General features: G+C 44.8%; 1 protein-coding gene across 2 annotated transcripts in view; it reads right to left on the bottom strand.

Annotated features, from left to right (window-relative positions):
• The window catches only part of prex2 (phosphatidylinositol-3,4,5-trisphosphate-dependent Rac exchange factor 2), a 232,533-nt gene that overhangs the window by 113,375 nt on the left and 104,149 nt on the right, over positions 1-15,009 (bottom strand). For both annotated transcript variants that reach the window (XM_041880313.2, XM_045221164.1), the window contains exons 14-20: positions 10,585-10,660; positions 9,829-9,901; positions 6,329-6,474; positions 5,371-5,463; positions 4,251-4,399; positions 4,087-4,172; positions 634-770 (exon numbers count right to left, since the gene is read on the bottom strand). In XM_041880313.2, the coding sequence (XP_041736247.1) occupies positions 634-770; positions 4,087-4,172; positions 4,251-4,399; positions 5,371-5,463; positions 6,329-6,474; positions 9,829-9,901; positions 10,585-10,660 (760 nt within the window). The remainder of the gene's footprint in view (positions 1-633; positions 771-4,086; positions 4,173-4,250; positions 4,400-5,370; positions 5,464-6,328; positions 6,475-9,828; positions 9,902-10,584; positions 10,661-15,009) is intronic.

Genomic DNA, 15,009 nt, shown 5'->3' with positions numbered 1-15,009 from the left:
AAGCAGGAATAATAATAGTATTGGCTCCTGTAGAGGAGAGCAGGGCCGACCCCTGGCTCACTGTGGGGCTGAGGTTGTTGTGGGAGAGACTGGGTGGTGGGAGAGACTGGGTGGGGGGAGAGACTGGGTGGTGGGAGAGACTGGGTGGGGGGAGAGACTGGGTGGTGGGAGAGACTGGGTGGTGGGAGAGACTGGGTGGGGGGAGAGATTGGGTGGGGGAGAGATTGGGTGGGGGGAGAGATTGGGTGGGGGGGAGAGACTGGGTGGGGGGAGAGACTGGGTGGGGGGAGAGACTGGGTGGGGGGAGAGACTGGGTGGTGGGAGAGACTGGGTGGTGGGAGGACTGGGTGGGGAGAGATTGGGTGGGGAGAGATTGGGTGGGGGGAGAGACTGGGTGGGGGGAGAGACTGGGTGGGGGGAGAGGCTGGGTGGGGGGAGAGGCTGGGTGGGGGGGAGAAACTGGGTGGGGGGAGAGAGGCAGGGGGAGAGAGGCAAGGGGAGAGAGGCAGGGGTGGCTGGGGCTGAAGCTGCAAAGAGAGGGAGAGGAGAGAACAGAGAAAAGGGGTAGCAGGCCTCAGCTAGAGTTCTAACACTCCTCACCTCTCCTCACCTCTCCTCTCCTTCCTGTATTACCTGTGTGGGTCTTCTGTATTTCCTACAGGCAGTAACGTGTGCGATGACGCTGGCGTGGCTCTCCTTACTGACGTTGATGTTGTTCACCTTGATGATACACTGGCCAGGGTGGAGCCCTGCGATGGCTGCCACCGTACCTACACAGAGGAGAGAAGAGAAAGGTCAAAGGTCAAAGTACCCACACATAGATGAGGTCGTCACAAGTTACCACAGCCACAAAGTCATAAACCCACCTATTTCTACAATTTCTCTTCTTAAAATCAGATTTTAAACCTAGACTTCCAGTCATTGCGCTAGCGCTAGTTAGCAACTTCCTTCAAACTGCATGCAGAGACATAAAAATGGAATCCACAAGTTAATCTGACTCTGGGGAAGTATCCTGAAGTATCCCGTTAACCCTAACCACACTGCTAACCTTATGCCTAACCCTAACTATACTTTAAGACCAAAAAGCAAATTTTTGTTGTCATGAATTTTTATAATATAGCTAATTTTGACTTTGTGGCTGTGGTAACTAGAGACAAAAAGCGAGTGAGGGCACACATGGAAATCATAAGAGGGCGGTTTACGGAGATAGGTGGGATGGACTGAGAGTAGCTGAGGGGTGGGTTTAAAAGCTCATGTTTTATAATAGTTATGACTGAAAACACGATGTATAAGTACTATCTATCTAGATGTAATGTATATAAAAATATCAAATTACTTTATTCTTGCTATGTAACTACTGTAAAAAAATAAAAATAAAAAATAAGCCATGTATGTAGAATGTACATGTAACAACAAAAGAAAAACGTTTATTTTTGTCCTCCGAAGAGGGGGGTGGTGGGGTGGATGGTCCCCCCCAAAAAAGAGAGGGGCAGAGAGAGAGAGAGACAGAGTGTGTCAGAGATGTGTGTTCGTGGGACATGGCCTCCAGAAACAGGGCATTAAAACAACAGACAGACTGGGTCCCACTATTAGCACATGTTGATGAGATGGTCTGCAGTGCAAACAGTCCATCAGTGGCACCAAACACTCTGCAGATGACATTAACACTGCTTACAGGCCTGGCCAGTCAACCCCAGGTGGCACTAAACACAGCCAGACAGACAGACAGCAGAGCACAGAGAGCAACATTTACCCAGTCTCCCCAGTACACAGCATTATTAGGATAAAAAGCAACTTTAATTTCTATAAAAGTTGTTTTGCCAGCTCTAACGGAAAGGGAAGAGAGAGAGAGAGAACAGGAAGGTTGTTTATCTGAGGTAAAGTGTGGACCTCTACCTCTCCCTCTATTTCTGTCATCTCAGAGATGTGATTCAGACTTCAAGGTTTACAGCTATCAGGGAGGAAGTGCGTCGCAGACAAAATATTCCCTGTTTGTTTTTATAATCTCTCAAACACACACAACATACCACCAAGTCTCAATATCTCTTTGCAGGAATTGGGTTTCTGAAGACAGGAGTGAAGAAGGGCTTAGTCTGCACTTTTGCTGTAAACTTTACTCACTCCTGCAGACGCCAAGTCCTCTAAAGCAATATAGACTCCAGCCTAAAAATAATTATCAGTGGTGTAAAGTACTTAAGTAAAAATACTTTAAAGTACTACTTAGGTAGTTTTTTTGGGTATCTTTACTTTACTTGACTATTTATATTTTTACTTCACTACATTGCTAAAGAAAATGATGTACATACATTTTCCCTGACACCCATTTACATTTAGACAGGAAATTGGTCCCATTCATGCACTTATCAAGAGAACATCCCTGGTCATCCCTACTGCCTCTGATCTGGCAGACTCACTAAACACAAATGCTTTGTTTGTAAATTATGTCTGAGTGTTGGAGTGTGCCCCTGGCTATCCGTCAATTAAAAAAAGCAAGAAAATTGTGCTTAATATGGCTTGCTTAATATAAAGAATTTTAAATGATTTACAGTATACTTTTACTTTTGATACTTAAGAATATTTTAGCAATTCCATTTACTTTTGATACTTAAGTATATTTAAAACCAAATACTTTTACTCAAGTAGTATTTTACTGGGTGACTTTCACTTTTACTTGAGTCATTTTCTATTAAGGTATCTTTATTTTTACTCAAGTATGACAAATGAGTACTTTTTCCACCACTGAGAATTATACATTACTAAGGCAGATATATATCCTGCCAGAGGAAACGGTACACTTAGATACCTCCATAGTCTAAAGCAGATGGCTACAAAGAGTTTCTACGTACCATATATAGAAGATGAAGAACTCGCAAAGGCAAAGACTAGTGTTTGTGTGCATTTGTGCCTGCCTGTGGCAGTGCTCTGTGTGTCCTCAATAGCAGTAGAGCTGGGATTAAGGCCTGTCCTATTGTGACTCTCAGAGGAGAGGGGATGAGCTGCTCTTACTGCAGACCCCCTGTAGAGCAGCCTCGGTGTGCGTGCGTCCGTGCGCAGAGAAGCCGGTATAGTACATCCCTTATAGAGCCTCATACCACTGAGAGCCTCTTCATGATGATAACTCTCACACATTAACACTGTTTGTTAGAGAGATGGTCTCGTGCGAGGTGTGTTTATTTTAGAATGCATTGTTTTGAAAGATAATGGCCCAAATGAAGCTGGCCGGGCAGGCGGTAGATGCTTTGGCTGCTTTGACACTCATTCTAACCCTAATTTCTCTCTAAAGTTCGAACAGACTTTAACAGGCTGGGCCAGTGACAATTACAACACAAAACACTTCCAACAACTGTCAGAGGGAAAGGAGAAGGGGGCTATACCCTGACAAAATACTACAGCCACACACACACATACTGTACATGCACGCGCATGCACACACACAAACACACACATCGCAGGGAGAGCGGCTATGCCCTGAAGAAATACCTCCACAATAACACAGCATGTTCCCAAAGAGCCTTCAGACTAGCCGGTCTAGATTGGACAATATTTTTGCTTTAGGAAGAAAACAAGCATCGATTCCCCTGAGAACGGCGAGACAGGACAGGATTGTTTTTCGATTGGCCTCCTATCTCCCGCCGGCACTGATAGCACCGCTTTTAAGAGGCTCGGCGAGGGGGAGAGGAGGAGGAGAGGGGGAGAGCGAGAGCTGGGGAGGACCTGATGAGTTCCCAAACACACAAAGGAAAAACACAGAAGTGTTGAATAGCGTTGAATAGGCTATAGTCCAGATATCAGAAATGTTCAAGAGCAACACATACTGTATCTGAGTTGTATTGTATGTGAATTGATCCAATGACCTTGTTCAAGAGTAGAGGGAATAGCAATGAGCTTGCGACTAACACACACACGGTGAGTCAGGCAGGCCAGGACTCAACCCTGCAGCCAGCTGCCTCCCAGCTGTGCCACTCTCAGCAGAGGAAACAGGGTGAGAGATGCCATTTTCTGTTGTCACAGATGGGCCACGAGGGGATCCATTGTGTGTGTGTGTGTGTGTATGTGTGTGTGTATGTGTGTGTGTGAATGTCTTACCTCTGCCAACAGCGTGCACCACAGAAGGGCCGAAGCCCCTGATCTGGAAACCCAGTCCATCTGCTGAGTCTGGGATCTTTACTGTCCTGAGGAAGGAGGAAACATGGCTTTACACACATACACATACACACACACACACACACACACACACACACCCAACTTACTCTCTAGGCTTGGTGCTAACCAGCACTCTGAGAGGTCCCTTGCTGGTGAAGCAATGTTTGAGGAAAGCCTCCACCTCAGGGAACGGCCTCAGGAACACCAGGTCTCCATTTATAGCAAACAGCTTCTTCCCTACCTCCAGACCTGCCATCTACACAGAGAGAGAAGAAACAAGGCTTATGATACAACAACAACTATGCAGGACAGACATTATCCTTGTGAATGCACAGCTGGATTTTACTGAACATTTGTTAGCACTATTGACACACATAAAACACACACTTAGGGAATCAAGCATGCCATCCATGCCCCGTCCACTGACCTAGGCCTACTAAGTTCAAGGCTGGAGAAAATTACGGCTGAGACTGGGATTGATCCCTTGAGTTTCCCCTGAAACCTAGTCACAGCTTTGTCCTCTAGATGATCAAAGACGCTGAACACAAAAGGAGACCACAAATATGTGCTGACATTTTGAAGTGTTCTATTTTAGCTCCAGACCGCAGTGTCAATTACCACAGAGCCAGTTCAAACTCAGAGCAAACGTCACATCCAGAGGTTTCTATCCTTCAGAATAATGATCAGAGGAGTGTGTGTGTGTGTGTGTGTGTGTGTTCAGACAATTGATCAAAAGCCTTACTCTGACTGCTGAGGCCCACAGACTAACCAGCGCTGAACAGCTGAAGGATAGCATTACGTTTCCAATTTACCACTGGGAAGCAGACATTCAAAGCTACACTTCATGTTATGTTGCCTGCTCAGCATGGCCAGATCAGAGAGACCCTAGGGACTGAACTGGAGAAAGCAACACAGAAGGAGAACTTGTTGACAATGAGCTTGAGTCACATTGAGATGGCTGTGTGTGTGTGTGTGAAAAAGTATGAAAAATGTATGTACTTACTACTTTAAGTCGCTAAATGACTAAAATGTAAATGTAAAAAGATGTGTGTGTGTGTGTCAGAGGTAGAGGTTAATCATCAGGGCATGTAAACAGGCAGGTTAACCCCAGGGGGAGTGGGAGTGTGGACAACAACAGTTGCGGGGGCGGAGAGAGAGATAGGGATGGACTTTTCTTCTGCATGCGAGGTGGGAGTGTGTGTGTGTGTGTGTGTGTGTGAACCTTACCTCTGCATGCGAACCCTTCTCCACTGACTTGATGATGGGGACTCTGTTTCTGTCCTCCAGGCTGAAACCGTAACCTCCTTCACTGGGTCTTATCTGAAACAACACAGCACATTCCCTGTGAGTGGGCGAAACGCACACACACACGCACGATTGGGCACACCAATTAGCCAAGTGTGGCAGTCTTAGAAAACACGTAGACAGAACACACACACACACACGATTGGGCACACCAATTAGCCAAGTGTGGCAGTCTTAGAAAACACGTGAACAGAACACACACACACACGATGGGGCACACCAATTAGCCAAGTGTGGCAGTCTTAGAAAACACGTAGACAGAACACACGCACGCACGATTATGCACACACACATACACACACAGTATTACAGAACACACATATTCACGCGTGCACGCACACTTACACTCCCACACACACAGATACTGTGACCCACAGATAGTGACTCTGGTATTTCCTCACTCCTCCAGAAGGACTTGCTTACTGAGGTGTTAAATCATGTTTTGCAGCAAATGTGGTCCGTAACCTTTTGTTTTCTGCTGAGTCGAGATAACTTGTTATGTACTCTTTTTAGGGTTTGCTCATAGTTTCCATTACGGTGTGTGTGTGTGTGTGTGTGTGTGTTAGAGTTGTAGTGTCTATCATACCCATTGACCAAAACGATGACATTAGTTTGGAGAAAGGGAGAGTCCATTCAGAATCAGAAACTGAAAATGTATTGGCGTAGAGAAGAGTGACCAATATGTGCTGTCAATGAACTGTACAACATGGCTGAATGAGGACCATATTTACATCATTACCGGAAAACCATGAGTGTAAGAGTTGTCAGCTGTGGGTAATATGACTGTGTGTATGTGCGTGCCTGTGTGTGCATACAAGCGTCCGTGTGTGTGTGCGTGTTTCTTTTCCAGTGTGTGTGTAGAGAAAGAGGCATCTCTCACCAACAGTGACTTGGCGATGACATTCTCAGCTATCTTCAGATCGTGCTTCATGGCTTGCTTGTGTTTGGTGTTTGATCCCTCCATCTCCTCATCCGCAAAGAAACGGAACAATAGAGGTTCGTCCTTGAACTCACTCTTTTCCAACACTAGAGAAGGAAGAAAAAGAACAAACTATAGAATGAAAGGTCAGACTCCCTCCCTGTCCCAAAATAGAGAGCACTTACCAAGGCTTCTCTGTCTGCCTCCTAAATGGCAACCTAATCCCTATGTAGTGCCCATAGGCCTCTGGTCATAAGTAGTGCACTGTATAGGGAATGGGGTGCAATTTAAGATGCACGGCCTGTATGACATTAACCTTCTGATTGAAATACTTATACCTATTGCTTCTTGGTTAATTGAAGAGTTTTGTGTAAAGTCGTCTCTCTGGCATAAACCCATTGTCTGCTTTGATACCCTGAAGGTGCTTCTGAACACTGGGGTTGAGTTCCAAATGGCGCCCTATTCCCCTATATTGTGCACTACTCTTGACAGGAGCCCATAAGGGTGCCATTGGTAATGATCAAAGATAAATGTGTCAATGAGTCTAGGAGAAAGATTCTGTTGTTTATGTTATACACACAGTCGCGCACGCACTCACGCATACATACACACACACACAGAAAAGCGCTGTTGATTCTGTTACTTCAAAAATAGTTATACTTATTCACTTACTATGACACACTGCAAAAACAAGGCTTTCATAAGTGAACTTTTCCTATTAGTGTGTGTGTGTGTGTGTTTTAGAGTAGAGGGAACTTAGCTGTGGTGTGGATGTTTCCCTTGTGCCAAAGAATGCACACATATCATTTACATTACATTTTAGTCATTTAGCAGACGCTCTTATCCAGAGCGACTTACAGTTAGTGAGTGCATACATACATTATTTCTTTTCCATACTGGTCCCCCGTGGTAATCAAACCCACAACCCTGGCGTTGCAAACGCCATGCTCTACCAACTGAGCTACATCCCTGCCGGCCATTCCCTCCCCTACCCTGGACGACGCTGGGCCAATTGTGCCCTACCAGTCAAAAGTTTGGACACACCTACTCATTCAAGGGTTTTTCTTTATTTTTACTATTTTTTACATTGTAGAATAATAGTGAAGACATCAAAACTCTGAAATAACACATATGGAATCATGTAGTAACCAAAAAAGTGTTAAACAAATCAAAATATAATTTATATTTGAGATTCTTCAAATAGCCACCCTTTGCCTTGATGACAGCTTTGCACACTCTTGGCATTATCTCAACCAGCTTCATGAGGTAGTCACTTGGAATGCATTTCAATTAACAGATGTGCCTTCTTAAAAGTTAATTTGTGGAATTTCTTTCCTTCTTAATGCATTTGAGCCTATCAGTTGTGTTGTGACAAGGTGGGGGGGGGTATACAGAAGATAGCCCTATTTGGTAAAAGACCAAGTTCATATTATGGCAAGAACAGCTCAAATAAGCAAAGAGAAACGACAGTCCATCATTACTTTAAGACATGAAGGTCAGTCAATATGGAACATTTCAAGAACTTTGAAAGTTTCTTCAAGTGCAGTCGCAAAAACCATCAAGCTCTATGATGAAACTGGCTCTCATGAGGACCGCCACAGGAATGGAAAACCCAGAGTTACCTCTGCTGCAGAAGATACGTTCATTAGAGTTACCAGCCTCAGAAATTGCAGCCCAAATAAATGCTTCACAGAGTTCAAGTCACATCTTAACATCAACTGTTCAGAGGGGACTTTGTGAATCAGGCCTTCATCGTTGAATTGCTGCAAAGAAACCACTACTAAAGGACAACAATAATAAGAAGAGACCTGCTTGGACCAAGAAACACGAGCAATGGACATTAGACCGGTGGAAATTTGTCCTTTGGTCTGGAGTCCAAATTGGAGATTTTTGGTTCCAACCACCGTGTCTTTGTGAGACGCGGTGTGGGTGAACGGAAGATCTCCGTATGTGTAGTTCCCACCGTAAAGCATGGAGGAGGAGGTGTTATGGTGTGGGGGTGCTTTGCTGGTGACACTTGTCTGTGATTTATTTAGAATTCAAGGCACACTTAACCAGCATGACTACCACAGCATTCTGCAGCGATACGCCATCCCATCTGGTTTGGGCTTAGTGGGACTATCATTTGTTTTTCAGGACCCAACACACCTCCAGGCTGTGTAAGGGCTATTTGACCAAGAAGGAGAGTGATGGAGTGCTGCATCAGATGACCTGGCCCCCACAATCCTCCGACCTCAACCCAATTGAGATGGTTTGGGACGGCGGAGTGAAGGAAAAGCAGCCAACAAGTGCTCAGCATATGTGGGAACTCCTTCAAGACTGTTGGGAAAGCATTCCAGGTGAAGCTGGTTGAGAGAATGCCAAGAGTGTTCAAAGCTGTCATCAAGGCAAAGGATGGCTATTTGAAGAATCTCAAATATAAAATATATATTAATTACTACTTTTTTGGTTACTACATGATTCCATATGTGTTATTTCATAGTTTGGATGTCTTCACTACCTTTCGACAATGTAGAAAATAGAATGAGTAGGTGTGTCCAAACTTGACTGGTACTGTACATACATACATACACACATACACACAGCTCATCTCTCATTACCCTCATGATGTAACTAACTGCTTCAAACTGCCCACTATTCAGTTTAGCTTCATATTGAGCCAAATTAACAGCCAGTGTACGCAACAGTCATAACAACTAAAACGATCAAACTTTACTTTATTTCATTTCTCCTCCCTCCTTCCCTCCCTCCGTCCCTGTGTAATTTCACCATTCGTGCCGATAAGTTATTTGGCCTGTTAAGTGACCATTATAATGATTGACATTATATCAGATCCCGCCAGAGACTGGGGGAAATGTTGAGGAAACTGTGTTTTTTTTTTTTTTCTTTCTTTCTTTCTTTCTTTCTTTCTTTCTTTCTTTCTTTCTTTCTTTCTTTCTTTCTTTCTTTCTTTCTTTCTTTCTTTCTTTCTTTCTTTCTTTCTTTCTTTCTTTCTTTCTTTCTTTTTGTCTCTCAGGGGGTATTCAGTATTTCAAGGTCAAGGGTCTGGGTTTAGAACTTGTGTTGCCATGGAGTCCAGTTGACCCAGGTCCTTTCTGAGCTCCATATTACCCTGCAAGCTGGCTCCCTCACTCTCTAAATTAAGAGAGAGTGTGTGTATGTATGTATGTATGTATGTGTATGTATGTATGTATGTATGTGTGTGTGTGTGTGTGTGTGTGTGTGTGTGTGTGTGTGTGTGTGTGTGTGTGTGTGTGTGTGTGTGTGTGTGTGTGTGTGTGTGTGTGTGAGAGAGTCCTTGTTCTAAACATTGTGGTGTTACATAGATGACGTGTATGTAGATGAAGTGAAGAAATCTGTCTGTCTGCCTGCCCGTCTGTCTATCTGTCTGTCTGTCTGTCTGTCTGCCTGCCCGTCTGTCTGTATGCCTGTCTGTCTGTCTCTCTGTCTGTCTTTCGTACCGTGGTGCATGAAGCCATTGTCACACAGCTCCTTCCCCAAGATCAACGACTCTTCTCTCGTCCTGCAGTCCCCCTAGAGAGAGAGAGAGAGAGAGAGAATGGGGGGGATAGAGAGTGGAGAGAGCGGGGGGCATGGGGGGGGGCATATTGTGTTTAGAGAACAGTCAGAGTGTCACACTCACACCATCCCTTTGTTCTTCTGTCTAAAAAGGCCTGCAGACAGCCCAAGCCACAACACACTAATTTCCCCAAACACACAGACACACACACACACTGGAGAGTTCAAGTCTGGAGTTGATTCCATTGTAAAGCATTTCATTTATCCGTCAGTCAGTATCCTGTATGAGACTATCAATCTGTGAAGCTCAAAGCTCCATGTCAGGACCAATAGAGATCAGTCATCTAATCACAATGATGTTCCCTCTCCGTCTAGCTTCCCCTAGTTCCTCTGTGGCACACACACACACACACACACACACACACACACACACACACTGCACCGTGGAAGACTCTGAGGTCTGTTATGTGGTTTGTTGTCTCAGTCTGCGACCTCTGACCGGCCTGTTGACAAAACACACACTTCCCTCTTCCTCTCTTTCTTCCTTCCTCTCTTTCATCTTTGAATGTTTTCCAGAGGGGGAAATGTGTTTCAAATATCCATACATGTACATGCCAATAGAGACCATTCAGAATAACATGTGAAGGAGGGTTAGAGTTGGGGTCAGGAAAAGAAAAGAGGTGAGATGTAGGCCTTACCTGTGCTATAAGCCAGTCTATCAACTTGTTGGCCATCACCACCGACTTGTATGTTCTCAGATGGTAGTCCTTATCCCTGGGTGGACAGAAAAACAGAGACTAGTTATAATACGAATCAGAATAGACATAGAACAGTTATAATCGGACTTAGAACAGACTAAAGAACAGTTATAATAGTCCACATCACCGTATCCCCTTCAACTTGACATTTGAACAGTGAAAGTAACACGGCCCAAGAACAAATGATAGTTCTGTCAACTCTGAGCATAAATATGTACATGTATTACTGCCCCAACTGGATATGGCTGTGGGAGACCCCATAACATTTCTGTCATCCATTCATTCAGTATTGGTCACTTCTTTGGTCAAGTACTTCATACTATCCATCAAAAGTAGTTTATGTCAGCAGAGACCATAACAGGCTGTGGGTCTATAGGAGAGGAGTCCCAAATGGCACCCTATTCCCTATATAGTGCACTACGTTTGATTTCATAGGGAATAGGGCGCTATTTGGGACTGTGTGTCCTGTGTTATAACAGAGTGTTACCACACCACTATGACTGACTGAGTCAGCCGACCTCTCTTCTGTCTGCCAGACCAGGGAATGTCACTGTGACACACCCATATGCACACACACACACAGACAGACTAGGAAATGTGACCGTGAACCGAATCGGTGGGTGATTTTCCCATGAACACAGGGATCTCCCTAAGGACACACAGGGGCCTTGGTCAGGGCTGGAAAGTCCAGGACCACCGCAACACTGACACACACACACAAACACACGTGCGCACAAACACAGGTACCCCCCCCCCCCATTTTCCCCACAGTGGGACGTTCAATTGCATAACTGTGTTTGAAACCGGGTCTGGATCCTGATGAGGGCGGGGGTGGTGTGATGTTTGGTATTTGTTAGTTAGGCACGTTGCTCTGCTGTGCCATGCCCAGACCACCAGGAAAAGAGAGCCAGGGAGGCAGGAGGCTGGCTGTTTTTCCCCTCAGAATTAGCAAGGGGGCCTGGGGGTACGGATGGGGGGTTAAGAGCAGGCTGTCAGAGTGAAAAATTAGGGGTAAGGACTGGGCCAGCGGGAAGCCATTTGCCTGGCATAAGCAGGCAGAGCTGATCTGAAGAGCAAGTGGCTGAAAAGTGGATAAGGTCAGAGAGGAGTTTCAGCTTGCCTGGGAGGCAGCCTGGTCACAATTCTCCATCCTTTCCCAGAAGTGTGCACTTGCAAACTCCCTGTCATGGTTTTAAAATGGCTGCAGTGAGTTTCCAGCACTGTTAAATCCATGCGAGAAAGTGTGCAGATGGGTGGAAAATTTCTACGCAGCCCATTGGAAAAGGCAGTGTGACCTTGTTGAACACGTAACTGATTCTAATTCTATGGACACCACAAAGGGATACTCCGAGTCGATATTCACGTCATAAGAAGGAATTCCCTTCGACCAAGCCCACTAATTGAGGAAAACAAACATTATTTCGCATTGACCCTTATTGTAAAAGAGCCAACTTTCTTGTCTATTTTTTGTTATACAGGAATAACTAAACATGCTGAAAAGCTGCTGTGTGGTTCAATGTATATGTAACCAGGTATAAGTAACGACCTTCAGTTCCCAATGCTCCCACATAGGGAAATAGAACCTGCGAGAAGAGCCCTGTGGCTTCTTCAGGCTATTCGGCGTGGGAGAATGGGAATTGTGGGAACCCGGTGTCCAAGTAGGCTACACGTGGCTATGTGTGTGGAAAACATTTAATCACAGGTAAGAAATGTAACTTGTTTAGCAAGTATAGTCTGTTTGTAACTCCACTCACTACTTGTAGCTGTACAGTCTGTTTGTTTGTGTTGTTGGTCTTGGCTAACTTAATGTTCCAGTCGGTAGCTAGCTAGCACTCACTCACGTGGCTGCTAACACCGTCATGAAAAGGGGCATGAGGGAAGCCCTACAATATTACGTTTTTCTAAGTAGTGAAAATGCTCGGGAGCAGGCAATGTTGAAAAGTAATCTTTAGACATGTTGTATTTTTCTTAAATGTATTTTTGTAATTGACTAAAACAAGCAGTCAACAAGAACATTGCATTTAAAAAAAAGTGCAAAAAGTTTTTGCTGTGAACCAATGGGGTATCCTAGGTAACCACAGGCGAACGTTCTATCTAATACCGACTGGGACTATGCATATTATTCCAACCTGATCTGTATCATTCCAGAATAGAAAACTTACAGTACAATAAAGACTAAACATTAATCTGGCCCAGTCCAGCAATGGGACATTGGAAGGCATACTGACATACTTTTTTATTATTTTACAATCCATAGGAATTCAATAGTTCAAACCACATCATTGTGTGTCCTGTCATTAGATCCGGTAGAAGTGTAGGGCTACGTCCAAAATGGCCCAAGTTAAAAGTAGTGCATTAGGGTGCCATTTGGAGCATAGACTATGACTGCAGGGGCTGCATGTATCCCTACAGGAGAGTACTGTACAACTAAACCGGCCCGAGGGACCCAGTTGTGGGGGCGGATTCACTGCTTTCTTGTGGGGAAAGCGGGGGAGTCACACACACACACACACCTCGCTTCGTCGGCCAGGAAATTCCGCCCAATTAGGCAGGGGCTGGACGCTCCAATTAGAGGCCTGGCATTCCCAGGGCCAGAGACCCATTGTGAAAGATACACACACACGGCAGAGGCATTCATCACATACAGAGCCAGGAACGCATTGTGAGGGATACTCTCACACACACACACACACACACAGATTATCTTTCTCTCTCCCTCTTTCACACTCTCGTTCGGTCTCTCTCTCACAACCACAGGCATGTTTTTACCCTGTCCCAACAAAGATAGATTAATGGGGTCATCCACCACTCTAGCTAGCTTAAGTTAGAGTGTACAGTACACTATTGTGTGTACAATAACGTCTTTAAATGGTAGACACACAGTGGTTCCTGACAGTTGGTCATGGTATAACATCCATTCAGCACAGCTACAAAGAAGGACATTGAAATGGAATGTATAGAAGTGACATAGTTCCCTATGTGTGACCAATGCAACATGTCTGTCTATATTGATCCTATGGTCTTTAGTGTGTCTGTAGCGTTTGGGGCTATGACATACATAAACACAGAGGTGCCGTGATAAGCAGACATCGATTTGAACGCTTTCACATACGATCTGAAACTGACCGTTTGGCTCTCAAGCAATCAATAGCAATGTTTAATAAATTAAGCTGCTTTTAAAAGATCAATAATGCTTCTATACGTGTCTGTGTCCCAAATGGCACCCTATTCCCTTTATAGTGCACTACCTTTGACCAGGGTACTTAGAGCTCTGGTCAAAAGTAGTGCAATATATAGGGAATAGGGTTCAATTTGGGATGCAGTCAGTGTCTGTTTGCTATAGTGTTAGCCCTCAGGATAAACATATTTGGTGTCAAAGCTCATATCAGTCGACACGTCTCTTATCCTCTGTAGGCGAGCTGACATACGCATGTATTCCGGTTCAACGGATCCAGCTATAGAAATATTCATGCAACACGTCTTCAGAACAGAACAGCCTAAATGTAAAACAGGTGCGATCTGGGTAATTTTGGCACGTCCACTTCCTTCGCCACAGTACATGAAGCGGTCCGTTGCTCAACAGAACAGAGTGTAAATAGAGAGTTGTGATGAAGAGTGTGTTAACTGACGGCACGTTTCGGCTTTGAGTGTTGTTTGCGTAACAATATAAGGGAACATTAGCAGACATTACTCTTGCTTCCACCCAGTATTGATGGAGTCATCAGCCCCTGTAGCTACAGTCTCATTAGAGTTCAATGAAAGCATCGCTTCAGGCCATTTCATGTCCAACTCAAACATCCAATAACAGAAACACTACCTCTGTGGTGTAACACATTAGCCAGAACACCATGGCTACATCCCAAATGGCACCCTATTCCCTTTGTAGTGCACTACTTTTGACCAGAGCCCTAGGGAATAGGGTGCCATTTGGGATGTAGCCATGGTGTTCTGGCTAATGTGTTACACCACAGAGGTAGTGTTTCTGATATTGGATGTTTGAGTTGGACATGAAATGGCCTGAAGCGATGCTTTCATTGAACTCTAATGAGACTGTAGCTACAGGGGCTGATGACTCCATCAATACTGGGTGGAAGCAAGAGTAATGTCTGCTAAACAACATCAGTGTTGTTTGGAATCAGTAGTAGACCTAATGCTAGGACTATCCCTAGTACTGCCACACTCCATAACCCTCCACACCAACTCCTTCCATCTCCTCCTCTCCTCTCTCACAAACCTTGGCTTTCCAAACAATGACTTCATACTGTAGTTCATCATGTTATTTTTCCCCTCTCATTTCTCCTTCTCTGTGGTGGTGGTGGTGCTACTTATAGTTCTGAGATCTGGGCGCTATGTTAACACTGGGCC

Source organism: Coregonus clupeaformis, chromosome 7 (assembly GCF_020615455.1).
Source record: "Coregonus clupeaformis isolate EN_2021a chromosome 7, ASM2061545v1, whole genome shotgun sequence".
NCBI classification, from domain to species: domain Eukaryota; kingdom Metazoa; phylum Chordata; class Actinopteri; order Salmoniformes; family Salmonidae; genus Coregonus; species Coregonus clupeaformis.
Note: the sequence above shows the minus strand (reverse complement) of the source record. Positions and strands in the feature narration are given on the sequence as shown.